The sequence below is a fragment of the Salminus brasiliensis genome, chromosome 3 (assembly GCF_030463535.1).
Source record: "Salminus brasiliensis chromosome 3, fSalBra1.hap2, whole genome shotgun sequence".
NCBI lineage: Eukaryota > Metazoa > Chordata > Actinopteri > Characiformes > Bryconidae > Salminus > Salminus brasiliensis.
Window position 1 is genome coordinate 40,600,005 of NC_132880.1, and position 11,295 is coordinate 40,611,299.

Consider the following 11,295-nt stretch of genomic DNA (forward strand, 5'->3'; position numbering starts at 1 on the left):
GAATCTTACAGGTGTGTCTTGAATTATTCTCTCAGAGCTGTTTATTCTGTTACCCAAAGGCAGGAGGAATAAGATTTAAATGACTGTATGTTTTTATAATACATATTTATTATTATATTTTATAATTAAGCATTGTTGTAAATGTGTTCTTTACTAGGTTTTATTGTAATTGAATGTTTTTACTTTGATTACTTTAATTAAATACTAGCCTAATTACAATTAACTCAATTTAACTCTTTGCTCATTACTTTTACTCAATTTGTATTCCATGCATTTTCATTAAAACCATCTTTATTTTCTGTTGCTGGTTAAAGGGGTCAAGGAATGCATTTACTGAGTATTTTAGTTGTTGGTTGATGTATTAACATCTTTTTGGACTCTCAGATGTCATTTAACAAGCCTGTTTACCACCCTGTTACATTAACTCAAAATAAAACATGGTGTGTAAAAAATAAAACGTCAAGCTCTGTGTTTATTGGCTGATTTACAGCACCGGCAAAAGCTAGCAGAAGCCACACATCATAGCGTAGTTTTAACTCTGTGACAAAACACTGGGTTTGACTGGGTTTGACATGTAATGTGAGACACTACATATTTTTTGGAAATCCTTTCTAATGAACACATTCAGCCACATTTAGATGCACCCATTACTGACACAGGCGTGCAAATGCACCATGTCTAATGCCAGGCATGGGCTAGAGGGGTATGAAGCCCCCAGCAGTGATCTGTGGAGCAGTGGAACTGTGTTCTCAGGAATGATGGTGCTCCATCCAGTACTTTTGGAATGAGTTGGGAAGGTGTAGGTGACACTCTTGTCACTAAATGCAATAAAATCCTCCCAGCAATGCTCCTAAATGTAGTAGAAAGCCTTCTTCATTGGACAGTAGAGATACAAATCTTTATAAAAATAGTTATATATTTTTTTCAGAAGAAACAGTGAATGATCAGGTGTCCCAATACTTTTGTCCATATAGTGCAGTTCAAACCAAACTTTTACTTTAAAGTAAAACTCAACAGTATGCTGTGAATCTTGATTTGGTGTTCAACGTGTTTTAGCTTTATATACTGCATTATGTTTGCCTACATATGTTCACACCTTTAGAATCTTTGCTCTGTACTCACCAGTACACAGTGCCAACACTTTTATTTAAGCACAGTGTCTCAGCCCTACCCCCACCCCCAACTAAGTTGCAAGTGTGTATTGCTCTTCTATGCTTGATTTTACAAAACATGCATTTCTCCAGCCTGATTGTCTGTGACTTAATCCTCTGCTTTTTGTTTCGTGATCTAATTTTGTACACATTTCACCCAGGCTTTTAGTGTAGGCCTGCAACTACACCTGGAACCAATTACAAACAGGCTCTTTGATTTTATGGGGTTTATATGGATATTCTTGAAAAGAGATCCTAGTATATGCTGCTAGTTTATGTTGTGAGCCAGTATAGCAATTTAAATGATATATGTTTAATGATCATATAAATTACGAAGATTTTTTGCTCTAAAACATCTGCTAACTGCTGAGTTGCACACATGTGTTTGATAGGCCAAATTCCTTTACGCATTCAGATTTATTTAAAACTGACTGACGCTGACTGTGTTGTGTCTGGAAAAGTTTAGGATTTGGGGGGATTTTTATTCTCCCATAAACTTTGCCTTGCAGTGATTGGAAAGGCTTGTGTGCAATTAGCCTAGCTGATTAATGTATAATAGTATGTACACAGAAATCCAGTTGTGATCCATGTGTAATTACAGAACAGCATAATATACTCATACTATTGCCTATATAACCCACCAAATTGCTGATTGGCTAATAGGCTTAGTGTTGTTAATACCCAGCACTCACTGGACAAATTGATATGTTTTGTTCCGCAGACAGGCTCTCAAGTGTTCAACGCTCTGTCTATTCCGAATATCGTCTGCTCAGTCATGCAAACTAGGCTACAACACTTCCCATCACTCCGTCTTTAGCCTCTTTGCAGTGTCTTTTGTGTCTGGCTCTCTCCGTGCTTCCTTCATTATGAGCCTTTAAGGATTCCCCAGGCAGCCTCACCGTTGTTCCTATTGTCTTCCTGAATGAGAATACACCAGTGTGTGCTTGCCTTTGTTCTTGCCTGAACAAGACTCTGATGTACCCTCCACCCTGTTCCCTCACACCCCACCACCACCCACCTCCAGGTTTTTCTAGCAGCAGGCCAAAACGCTGCCGGAGGACAATAGGCTGCAGTTAACACTGAGGAGACGTGACAACAGCTCTCTATCAAGGTCAAGGAGAAGCTCCAGGGGTCCAGCACAATGGACCTTTACAGCCAATCATCCTGTTGATGCTTCATGGTGAGCTTTAAGTTTTTACTGTAGATTTTATTGTGACTGCACAAAGTCAACAAAAGGCTGCGATGTCCAGCATCATAAGGTCTGACATGAAACACAACACTAGCTAAAAAGGCTGAGGTCGCATAATGTGATGCTAGCAGGTAACTGGAAGGTGTAGATGAGATGAATCTCCACAGATCAGGAGAGAGAGAACATGTCCGCTTGGTCTCTCTGTTTAAAAAACAATACATGTTTAAGGCTTATCATGGGGCAACTACTTCTAATTTGTGCTGTGATAAAAGTCTAATACTCCCAATTATCCCCAAACACATAAATATTCTGTACATGAGGAAAGTGTGAACTGTCCACCCTAAGATATATTGCTCCATCTAGTGGCCACATGTTAGTTATAGAGTTCAGTGAGCTCATGTGTAGATGGGTAAATCCAGTTTTAACTGGTTGGGGCCATGTCCTTGTCCTGTCTGCCACCTAGTGGTTCTGTAAGTCATCACACTTTGGCATTCTTACAAGTACTAATATCGTCACCTGTCAGTGAACTGTCATGCATCATGTCAGAATTTCATATTTTGCTTTGTGTGTTATATTACTGTGTTACACAGTGGAATATAATCCACTACTGTTGATGCAGTAAATGCACTGTACATTTCAATCACAGCCTGTGCATATGCATAGACCTTTTAGTGCTTTTAGTGCATGTTTGCAACAGTTTACAGTCAAATTCCAATGCATGTATATTGTTTGTATTTTTATTTACTTGTATTGTTGGTTTCTGAGTTTCCCATTGACATTTGCACCAGTTCCACCAAGGCAAATCCTGCATACATGCCCAAAAAAGCCATTGTTCTGACTCAGCTGCCTCTGACGTTCACCATAGGAGTATGTTACTAGTATTTGGACTGCTGACTGATCTGTTGAGTTTAGATTTGCATATTCGGCACATACACTTTCCACATTTTTAACATACCATGAAGATAAAATTGTTATAATATCAGTCTCATGACTAAAGTAACACAACTAACATTTCCACACTACAATTTCCATTCATTTATATTGGGGTATTGATTGGTTAAAGTTATTGTGTTATTCTAAAGTTTGTCAGAAGTCATAGCAAAAGTTGCATCCCCATAGTTTCCATCCTCTGTCTGCTGAAGTATTTCCTGTTTCCTGTCTGTGGAGTGCCTCTAGCCCTCTCTCCCACCTTTCACCTGAAGGCCTTTGGTGAGGTCTCTCAATGAGATATCCGTCTGTTCACACATACACTGCGAACAAAACAAAGAGCACGGATCTTCCACACAACACGTAGCTACACGTAACCTTCTGGCCTACTACACTATTCTATACTATCTTGTAGTGTTAAACCAGTAAGGGTTTCTATTTGTTTGGACTTCTTCAGTCAAAACTGAGAACTAAGCAGTCTTGTGGAATGTCTCTTTTTCCTATCTGCTTGCATCGATTTTGTCCTGCTCTGGGAGCCATGTGGATCTATGCTAGACCCTTGTCTTGGCAATTCGTTTAGTGAGGCCTTGGCCTACAGACCTTGCATACTCAAAGCAAACAGACAGAAACTGAAGTTTTGTTCAACTATTCGGACGCAGCCTGTGAGACAGAGAAGATTATTCGCTTCCTCTCGCAATGAGGGATAAATCAGCTTAGGAAATCTGTCATGGTATCTATTCAATGCCAGGGTCAACGAAGTACATCCCCTAGTGGTCACCTTGGGTATTACAGCAGTGGGCATATTTACCAGCAACATGACTAATTTTTATATTCACATTCATTTAAAAGGGGGAAGTATAAATATGGATGCTGACAGTGATTTTGTTCTTTGGGAAGAAGTTATATTCCAAGATCCAAATGCCCTTCAGAGTGACTTCACTGTGACTAAAGTCATAGTTTTCAACCATGATCACTTTTTTCCATTAAAGCGTGAAGCACCACTCTTTAAAAAGGCAGGAGAGCGCTCTGTGGCTGAGCATGCTTCCTGACATGCTGCAAGGCTGAGCACAAGGACTTTGGCCTGTTTGAGCTGTGTAGTTAAGCGGTCAGCAGCACGGTACATGGGACAGATGGCATGATGGCTTGCAGCCTCTAAGCCCCCATGGCTGCCATGGTTTATGGTCAGCCATTTTATTTAATAGTTAAGTGGGGGGTAGTGGGTGGATTGTGAGAGTTGGTTGGTAAGCACTATTGGCTGGTGGAGTTGATCCTGTTGAGCCTGGTCTGGATGTGAATTTGAGAAGGGGAGGGGAGGGGAAGGGGGTATTTAATTTAACAGAAGTATTAATTTTGAATTATGCTTTTTGAAATGAACTTTCGTTTAGGCTCCAGCTCTTCATCGATGTATTTATTAGTGGAGTACAGAAGAGGCCTCGGGCAGCGCTTTAGGGCGCCAATGAGCACAAAGAAGGGGCGGGTTCCTAGTTTGAAAGCTTCGTACTGACATTTACATCAACCCATCTAATTTTACTGCGCGCGCAATTCCAACCAATCCCCTGCGTCGACAAAGACCGATTATGTTGATCAGGGTGATCCGTTTGAACGGCGTGGCCGTCCACCAATCAGGCGCTGAAAAACAAAAACGGGCCAATGGCGGCGCCGTGCGGGCGGGGCTTCGGAAAGGGGGTTGGGTGCGAGGTATCATGGAGGATCAGTTAGAGAACGGCAGACGTTGAAGAAAGCCGAGCTGTGGGTCCGCGCTCTGGAGTTTCTTACACTTTCCTATTTCCTAAACGATCTTGTCCAGTACAGTATCTTCTGAAACGATGGAGATGAAGAAGAGGATCAGTTTAGAGCTGAGGAACAAAACTCCTGCGGAGGTAGATATCTAACATCTTGGACTTTTAATTATTTATTTTTTCAAGAAATGTGAAATGATGTTCGCTCGCAACCTGTCTTACCCTGCAGGCTCCCGCACTCAGCGGCGGCTACACTCAGCTGCTCAATGGCTCTGCAGTTAAGACCACATGGGCGCTTAAAAGGATGCGAGGGAGAGCTAGAGAGTGACTTTAGCGAAATATCGCGTCTAGCGCGGATACTTCAGCGCGTTCAGACCAGCTGCCCAACCCCGCCGATGTAGGGAGACAAACTCTGTGGAGTCTTTTGTCAACTCGTTACGGCACACTGTCCCCTTCGCCATTGCCTCACAGTGTGGTCGCGGTGTAAGAAGGTCCGAAGTGGTAGCGAGCTAATAGTTAGTCGGTTCGCTAGTAGATAACGAAATTATTAGCTAGCTAGCTAAATCTCCTCAGAAAACTTAGCACTAACTAGCTACTAAAATAATAATAAACTAAATTTCTCCGGAGACGTCGCCTACTTCAAATACACCAGGCTGCGATAAGGCACCATAGCTAGCTAGTGCTGGATATCCTGGGGGTTTTAGCTAACCGTCGTTGGGAGCGTAGGGCTGACGCTACGGGTTTACCTCCGTGTGTGTTTACGAATCCTAACGGCTGATCAGCACCAAACTGCGCTGTTCAGCGGCGGATCCGCTCGAACAGGTCGGTTACAGGCCAGCTCCGCGGACGCAGACTTCACTATGGCTTCTCTAACCTAGTTGTACAGTGAGCAGTTTCGTCTCCCGAGGCGGACATCTTACTCCCCAACTCTTTCGACATTGTAAGAGTTCACTCGCCGCTGTTTTTCCTCACCCAGCCCTTGTAGGCACCGGCATCGCCATTTTAACCGGTTTAGACATTACTGAGCTGTTCGGACGGATTGTCTCGTCGGTATTAACCGACAAAGCGCGGTCTGGAGCCCATTTGAGCTCCGTCTGTGGTGTGTGTGTGTGTGTGTGTGTGCGTGTTTGTAGATATGTGTATATATATGTGTGTGTGTGTGTGTGTGTGTGTGTGTGGCAGCGCCTCGCCGTGTGCTGGGAGGACTGAGAGGAGGCTGCCGCTGCAGGTCCTCCATCTGACGGGCGGGGAGCGCTGACTGGAAGTCATTTTGTTGCATCGGTTGACGAATGACTGCGATTCGTGCCTTTCGCTTCGTCCAAAGTCGCCTTAGTGCATCACAAAACTAAAGGACAGCCAAAACAACACGGCTACAGCCGCTTGGCTCTACTTTCAGCCACAAACATAATTCGGCCGAGGGCTGGCTGCTATGGAGTCCTGAGAAGAACAAGGTGCCATTTTCCTCAGTGCTCACATAACGATGGCGCGATTATGTAACCTGTTAGCATTTGACGCTGTACTTTATAAAGCTAGACTATTTGACCAGGCTATTTTTTTTTTTTTTTACCGCAAAAAGAAATTCGACGATCGACGGCGTTTGTTACTTGAAGGAACGTGGCAGATGGTGAGGGGGCAAAGCCCCCCACCCCCCACTCCTAATGTAGCCTAGTAGATTATTGTAGCCTGGCCCAGACCGCAATCTCCCACAATCGTGCTCGCCATGAATAGAAACACGGCACGCGTGTTTAATTTCCCCATTCCAGATAAAAACCCACTGCTTTAAACGTCCCGTCATCGTGAACCCACTTTTTGTTCTACGTCACTTCGCTGTTAAAGTTACTCGCGCCTGAGCTTGGCGGTGACGTCACCGGCAAAAGTGTTTTCAGTACGCCCATGCATAAAAAGTCCAGCGCCTTCTTGTGAAACGTTTTGTAGGGAGCCAGTTCAGCCCATTCATCCGTAGGTGGTGCTGATGGCTCTAGGCTCATCTCTGTTCAATAAATAAAACCATTTGAAGCATTTAAGATGTGATTGCTGAAGACACCTCACAGTAAGGCTGCTAATCCAGCGCAGAAGATGGGAAGGAATGAATGAATGAAGGGTGTCTTAGCCTGAAGGTTCTTGCTCACTGCAAGTTTCATAAGGAGTTTGTTTGCAAGGACTTTATCATGTAAGCATGCTTTCAAAATAGTTCCCCCCTTCCCCCAAACAGCTGCCTTAACCAGCCTATAAAAGCAAAGTAAACTGAGCTTTTTATTATGAGGTACTTTTGATTTCCTGCAGTTAGTTACTATTTCTGGTGATGAGTTTTAATTCCAGTACGTATTTATTTACAAACTTGTGTTGCATTTCTAAACATAAAATTTATAACTTGTTTAAACAGCAAGGAATTAAATAAATTGATACATTAAAAGTAAAAGGCAACATGGATCTGCCAAAGTCAAAATAAAAAAAGGAGCAAATACTATCTGACTCACATCTTGATTGTGCACCCTCATCTGCAACCGCTAAAAATGACAGGAACATCGACAACCAAGTCTTCACCAAGGCTCACACTCCCTAAGATGTTTTGACATGTCTGTGTGAAGTTTCTGCCACTGGATCAATGCACCCATCAACTCAGTGGCTCACCCTGGTTGGCATGATGTTTCAGAAACTTATACAGCTTCACTCACCCTGCAGGTCGCAGAGCTGGTGGTGGATAACTGCCGCTCCAGTGATGGAGAGATTGAGGGCCTCACAGATGAGTTCAAGGAGCTGGAGTTCCTCAGTATGGTCAACGTGGGGCTCACCTCTTTGGCCATGCTGCCGTCTCTGCCCAAACTGAGGAAGGTTGGTAACTCGTGCATATTTGCTCATATTGAACAAAATGCCAAAAGTTTGCTGATGGTCAGTTAGTGCGTCTAGTTTATAGGAATAGATATGTATATTTATATCAAGTCATAGAAGTAATATGACCACAACCAGGCAGTGAATTCACTACTTTAGAAAGCTGAATTCATGTTTTTTGTGATGTAGACATGTTCTGTATGTGATGTGGTGTTTTTTTTATGTTTTAACAGTTGGAGCTGAGTGACAATAACATTTCTGGCTCTTTGGAGATCCTCTCAGAGAAATGCCCCAATCTTACATACCTAAACCTGAGTGGCAACAAGATTAAAGAACTCAGCACTGTGGAAGCTCTGGTAAGGAGGAGCAGCTAACGTTGGCTAATATTGACCAAGCCTGTGTTTAGGTGTTATAAGACTATAATAAAAGCGTTATTGCCAAATGTGTATTAGCCTTGTATTAAAACACAGTCTCCAGTGCCTTCTTTAGGCTTACTGATTATGATCAACTGGCCAGGTTCCTCCAGGTTTTACTTTGTTTGGTCCCTTTCACTCTAACTTTTAGCAAAACCTAAAGAATCTGAAGAGCCTGGACCTCTTCAACTGTGAGATCACCACACTTGAGGAGTACAGGGAGAGCATTTTTGAGCTGTTGCCTCAAATCACATACCTGGATGGCTTCGATGCAGAGGACAACGAGGCTCCAGACTCAGAAGCAGATGATGACGGTAAGCAGAGAACCGCTTTATTGTTTAAGATACCAATTACACACCATAGCTGGAGTGAATTTGATGCTGTAACATTGTTTGGTTTGACTGTTCAGATGATGACGAGGACGGTGAGGAGGGAGCTGGGCCTGTTGGTGATTATGATGATGAGGATGATGATGAAGAAGGATCAGAGGGTGGAGAGGTTGGACTGTCCTACTTGATGAAAGATGAAATTCAGGTACTGCAGATGTTGCAGGTTTTGCACTTTCTCAGCTAACATTTAAAAGCAACCGTATCATTAATGGTTACTGATGGCATCTTCCCACAACAGGATGAGGAGGATGATGATGACTATGTAGAAGAAGAGGAGGAGGAAGGTGAGGGTACGTATAAATCACCTTTAGACACCTTTAGATTTCAGAAGGTCTCTTGTGTAATTCATCTCTGGAGGCATCTGTGTTCTTGTGGCTTTCTTGCTCTGAGAGATTATTTGTTTTTGGCTTTCTCTTCAATGATCTTTTCATGATCACTTTGCAGAAGAGGAGGCAGAAGTTCGGGGGGAGAAACGGAAGAGGGATGCGGAAGATGAAGGCGAAGATGATGATGAAGATGACGACTAACCGTGTGTGTGCGCGTGTGTGTGTGTGCGCGTGACTCCTTGGAAAGCTGATCCAAGTTGTAGAACAACCTTGAAAAAGCGTGATCTTGCAGATTGTTTTTCTCTTTGTATACCATAGCTATATCGCTGTAGAGGCTAAGTGTTTTCTTTTGATAAATACATTATATTATACTATATAAAAGGGGTTTTATTGACAATTCATTTATAGCCATTCCAAGTTTGTCCCAACACGAGAATGTTGTCAGTGAGGGTGAGCGATGGGAGGGGGAGGTCTGTGGGGTACGGTTTGGGCCTTTGCGTTTCCAAACCTATTGGCCAACAGTCCGTTTCTAAACATGGCACTGGGACTTGAATACTAGGAGGAAAAATTGGCACAGCAACCTTTGTCCAGACACAATAAACTCAGCCGCTTAGCTTGTGCTCAACCTGCCAGTGACTTTCCCCAAGACCTCTTGAGAAGGCAAAGAGTCGGCCTGCTCCTCATCTACCTCTCCAGGCTGCCTCAGTCTCAGCCCACCATGGAGCATCGAGCCAATCATCTCCAGCTAGCAGCCCCCCCCGTGTTCCCGGGTCGACCAGTCCACGCCGAGGATTTCGTACATGACGCTCTCCGCAAGGGATGTCTCCTCTTGATTCAGTTTAGGTATCGTAGTCCAGGCTTGCTCAAATTGACAGCCCAGACGGTATGTGATCTCATGAATTTTAAAGTGTGATGTATATGTAAATGTGATGTAAATGAATTGAAAATGAGGAAGGGGATCGGGGGTGGGGTGGACGAGTCGGTGTCCAATTTTAATCTCTAGTCTTTTTTTGGGGCAGAGAGGCCACAGAGATATTGAAGTCGACTGTTAAGCAGTTTAATCGGCAGTTTACCTCCCCTCAGATACCCTGCAGCATTTGGTTTTTCTTCTTTGGCTCTAAAATCATGCTATGTCAAGAGCAAAGCTCTTCAGAATTTGTTCCTATAAGAGAGGCATCACTGGAAATTTCTCAGAACGTTCAGGTTTAATGGCTTTGTTGGATTAAATCGTACCCTTAAGTACCTTTATTCCTATGTCTTGCTGTGGAAACAGGTTAGTTTCTACCTTTTGTGGGGGTATTTTACAGAGTAATACCTTTAATCTAATGTTCGTATGGCAATATGTACAGTATATAGTATCTGTTCCAACAGGTCGTTGTTAGTGTGTTTTTTATCGAAACTATTTGGTTAATTGTTTTAATACAAAGCACAGGTCGGAGGACTAAAGTCCCTAGACGCAGGTCGCCTGTTTTATTTTTCAGTACTTGGCTGCTGTGCGAGTGTTGTGTTTGGGGTTTTATGTGATGTAAACCTCTATGGAGGGATTTAGTTTTGTTGGGTTTTCGATGTTTGATTTCTTTCTCTTTTTTTTTTTTTTTTTTTTTTTCTTGGTCCTGTCTCTTTCTCTTTTTTGGAAAAAAAAAATAAACATGAAAGATGACATGCTTTGAGATAAACGAGTCAACGAAGGTGTAGATTCTTTAGTCCAGTAATGAAGTAATGTGCAGATGTTGATGAAAGAATGGTCTTTTCTAAAGATCTTTACAGGAGGCGCTGTTAAAGAGAGGGTGCTCGTCTGTCTTCTGGGGGTAAGGTGAGCGGCTGTGAGCAGCATCTGCAATTACTATGTAATAGTCATTGTGAAGGCACATTTTGTAAATCTGTGGTATTGCTTTTAATACGGATTCAGAGCCAGTCTAACAAAGTTAGTAATTTAGCCAAATAAAACAAACCTAAATATCTAAATGTCTGCAGTGGGTGGTATAGAGTAGTGGCTAACAGCACTGCTGTCCCCAGTGCAAATTAGGGTTCAGTTCCTTATCTGGGCAAGCACACCAAACTACACCAATAATTGTCCTTGGGCAAGACTTCTAACACTACACTCTCCAACGTGTGTAACATACTTCAAACCTATGTCACTATGAAGAGTGTAAATACACTGAATTTTAATCAGTGCTAGTTTATGACCATTTCAGTTGACTTCGGGTGATGTTTTTCCTGAAGACATAACCAGCACTCTCATTTTAAGGCAAGTAGAGGGTGATAGAATGGGTGCTACAGTGTGTTTAGACTCATGGTCTTGTATTACATGCATCCTTGATTTGTCACAGAA

The 11,295-nt window shown here is 42.8% G+C and overlaps 1 protein-coding gene across 3 annotated transcripts; it reads left to right on the plus strand.

The window, feature by feature from the left end:
- The first annotated feature begins 4,968 nt into the window (after positions 1–4,968).
- Positions 4,969–10,647, plus strand: anp32e (acidic (leucine-rich) nuclear phosphoprotein 32 family, member E). Of its 3 annotated transcripts, none has more exons than XM_072676161.1 (7): positions 4,969–5,147; positions 7,689–7,838; positions 8,069–8,191; positions 8,400–8,562; positions 8,658–8,782; positions 8,876–8,927; positions 9,082–10,647. In XM_072676161.1, exons 1-7 carry the CDS (start codon positions 5,094–5,096, stop codon positions 9,162–9,164), a joined length of 750 nt encoding a protein of 249 aa, XP_072532262.1. In that variant the 5' UTR covers positions 4,969–5,093; the 3' UTR covers positions 9,165–10,647. The 3 variants fall into 3 exon arrangements, with proteins under 3 accessions (XP_072532262.1, XP_072532263.1, XP_072532265.1); XM_072676162.1 differs by having other exon boundaries at positions 8,876–8,921; XM_072676164.1 differs by lacking the exon at positions 4,969–5,147 and adding an exon at positions 6,365–6,457.
- Positions 10,648–11,295: the final 648 nt, after the last annotated feature.

What these genes read in the sequence shown, in the direction of transcription:
- anp32e (XM_072676161.1), top strand. Translation starts at nt 5,094, where the DNA reads ATGGAGATGAAGAAGAGGATCAGTTTAGAGCTGAGGAACAAAACTCCT. An exon ending in CTCTGCCCAAACTGAGGAAG is followed by an intron (nt 7,839 to 8,068) that starts GTTGGTAACTCG and finishes ATGTTTTAACAG; the next exon opens with TTGGAGCTGAGTGACAATAA. An exon ending in TCAGCACTGTGGAAGCTCTG is followed by an intron (nt 8,192 to 8,399) that starts GTAAGGAGGAGC and finishes TCTAACTTTTAG; the next exon opens with CAAAACCTAAAGAATCTGAA.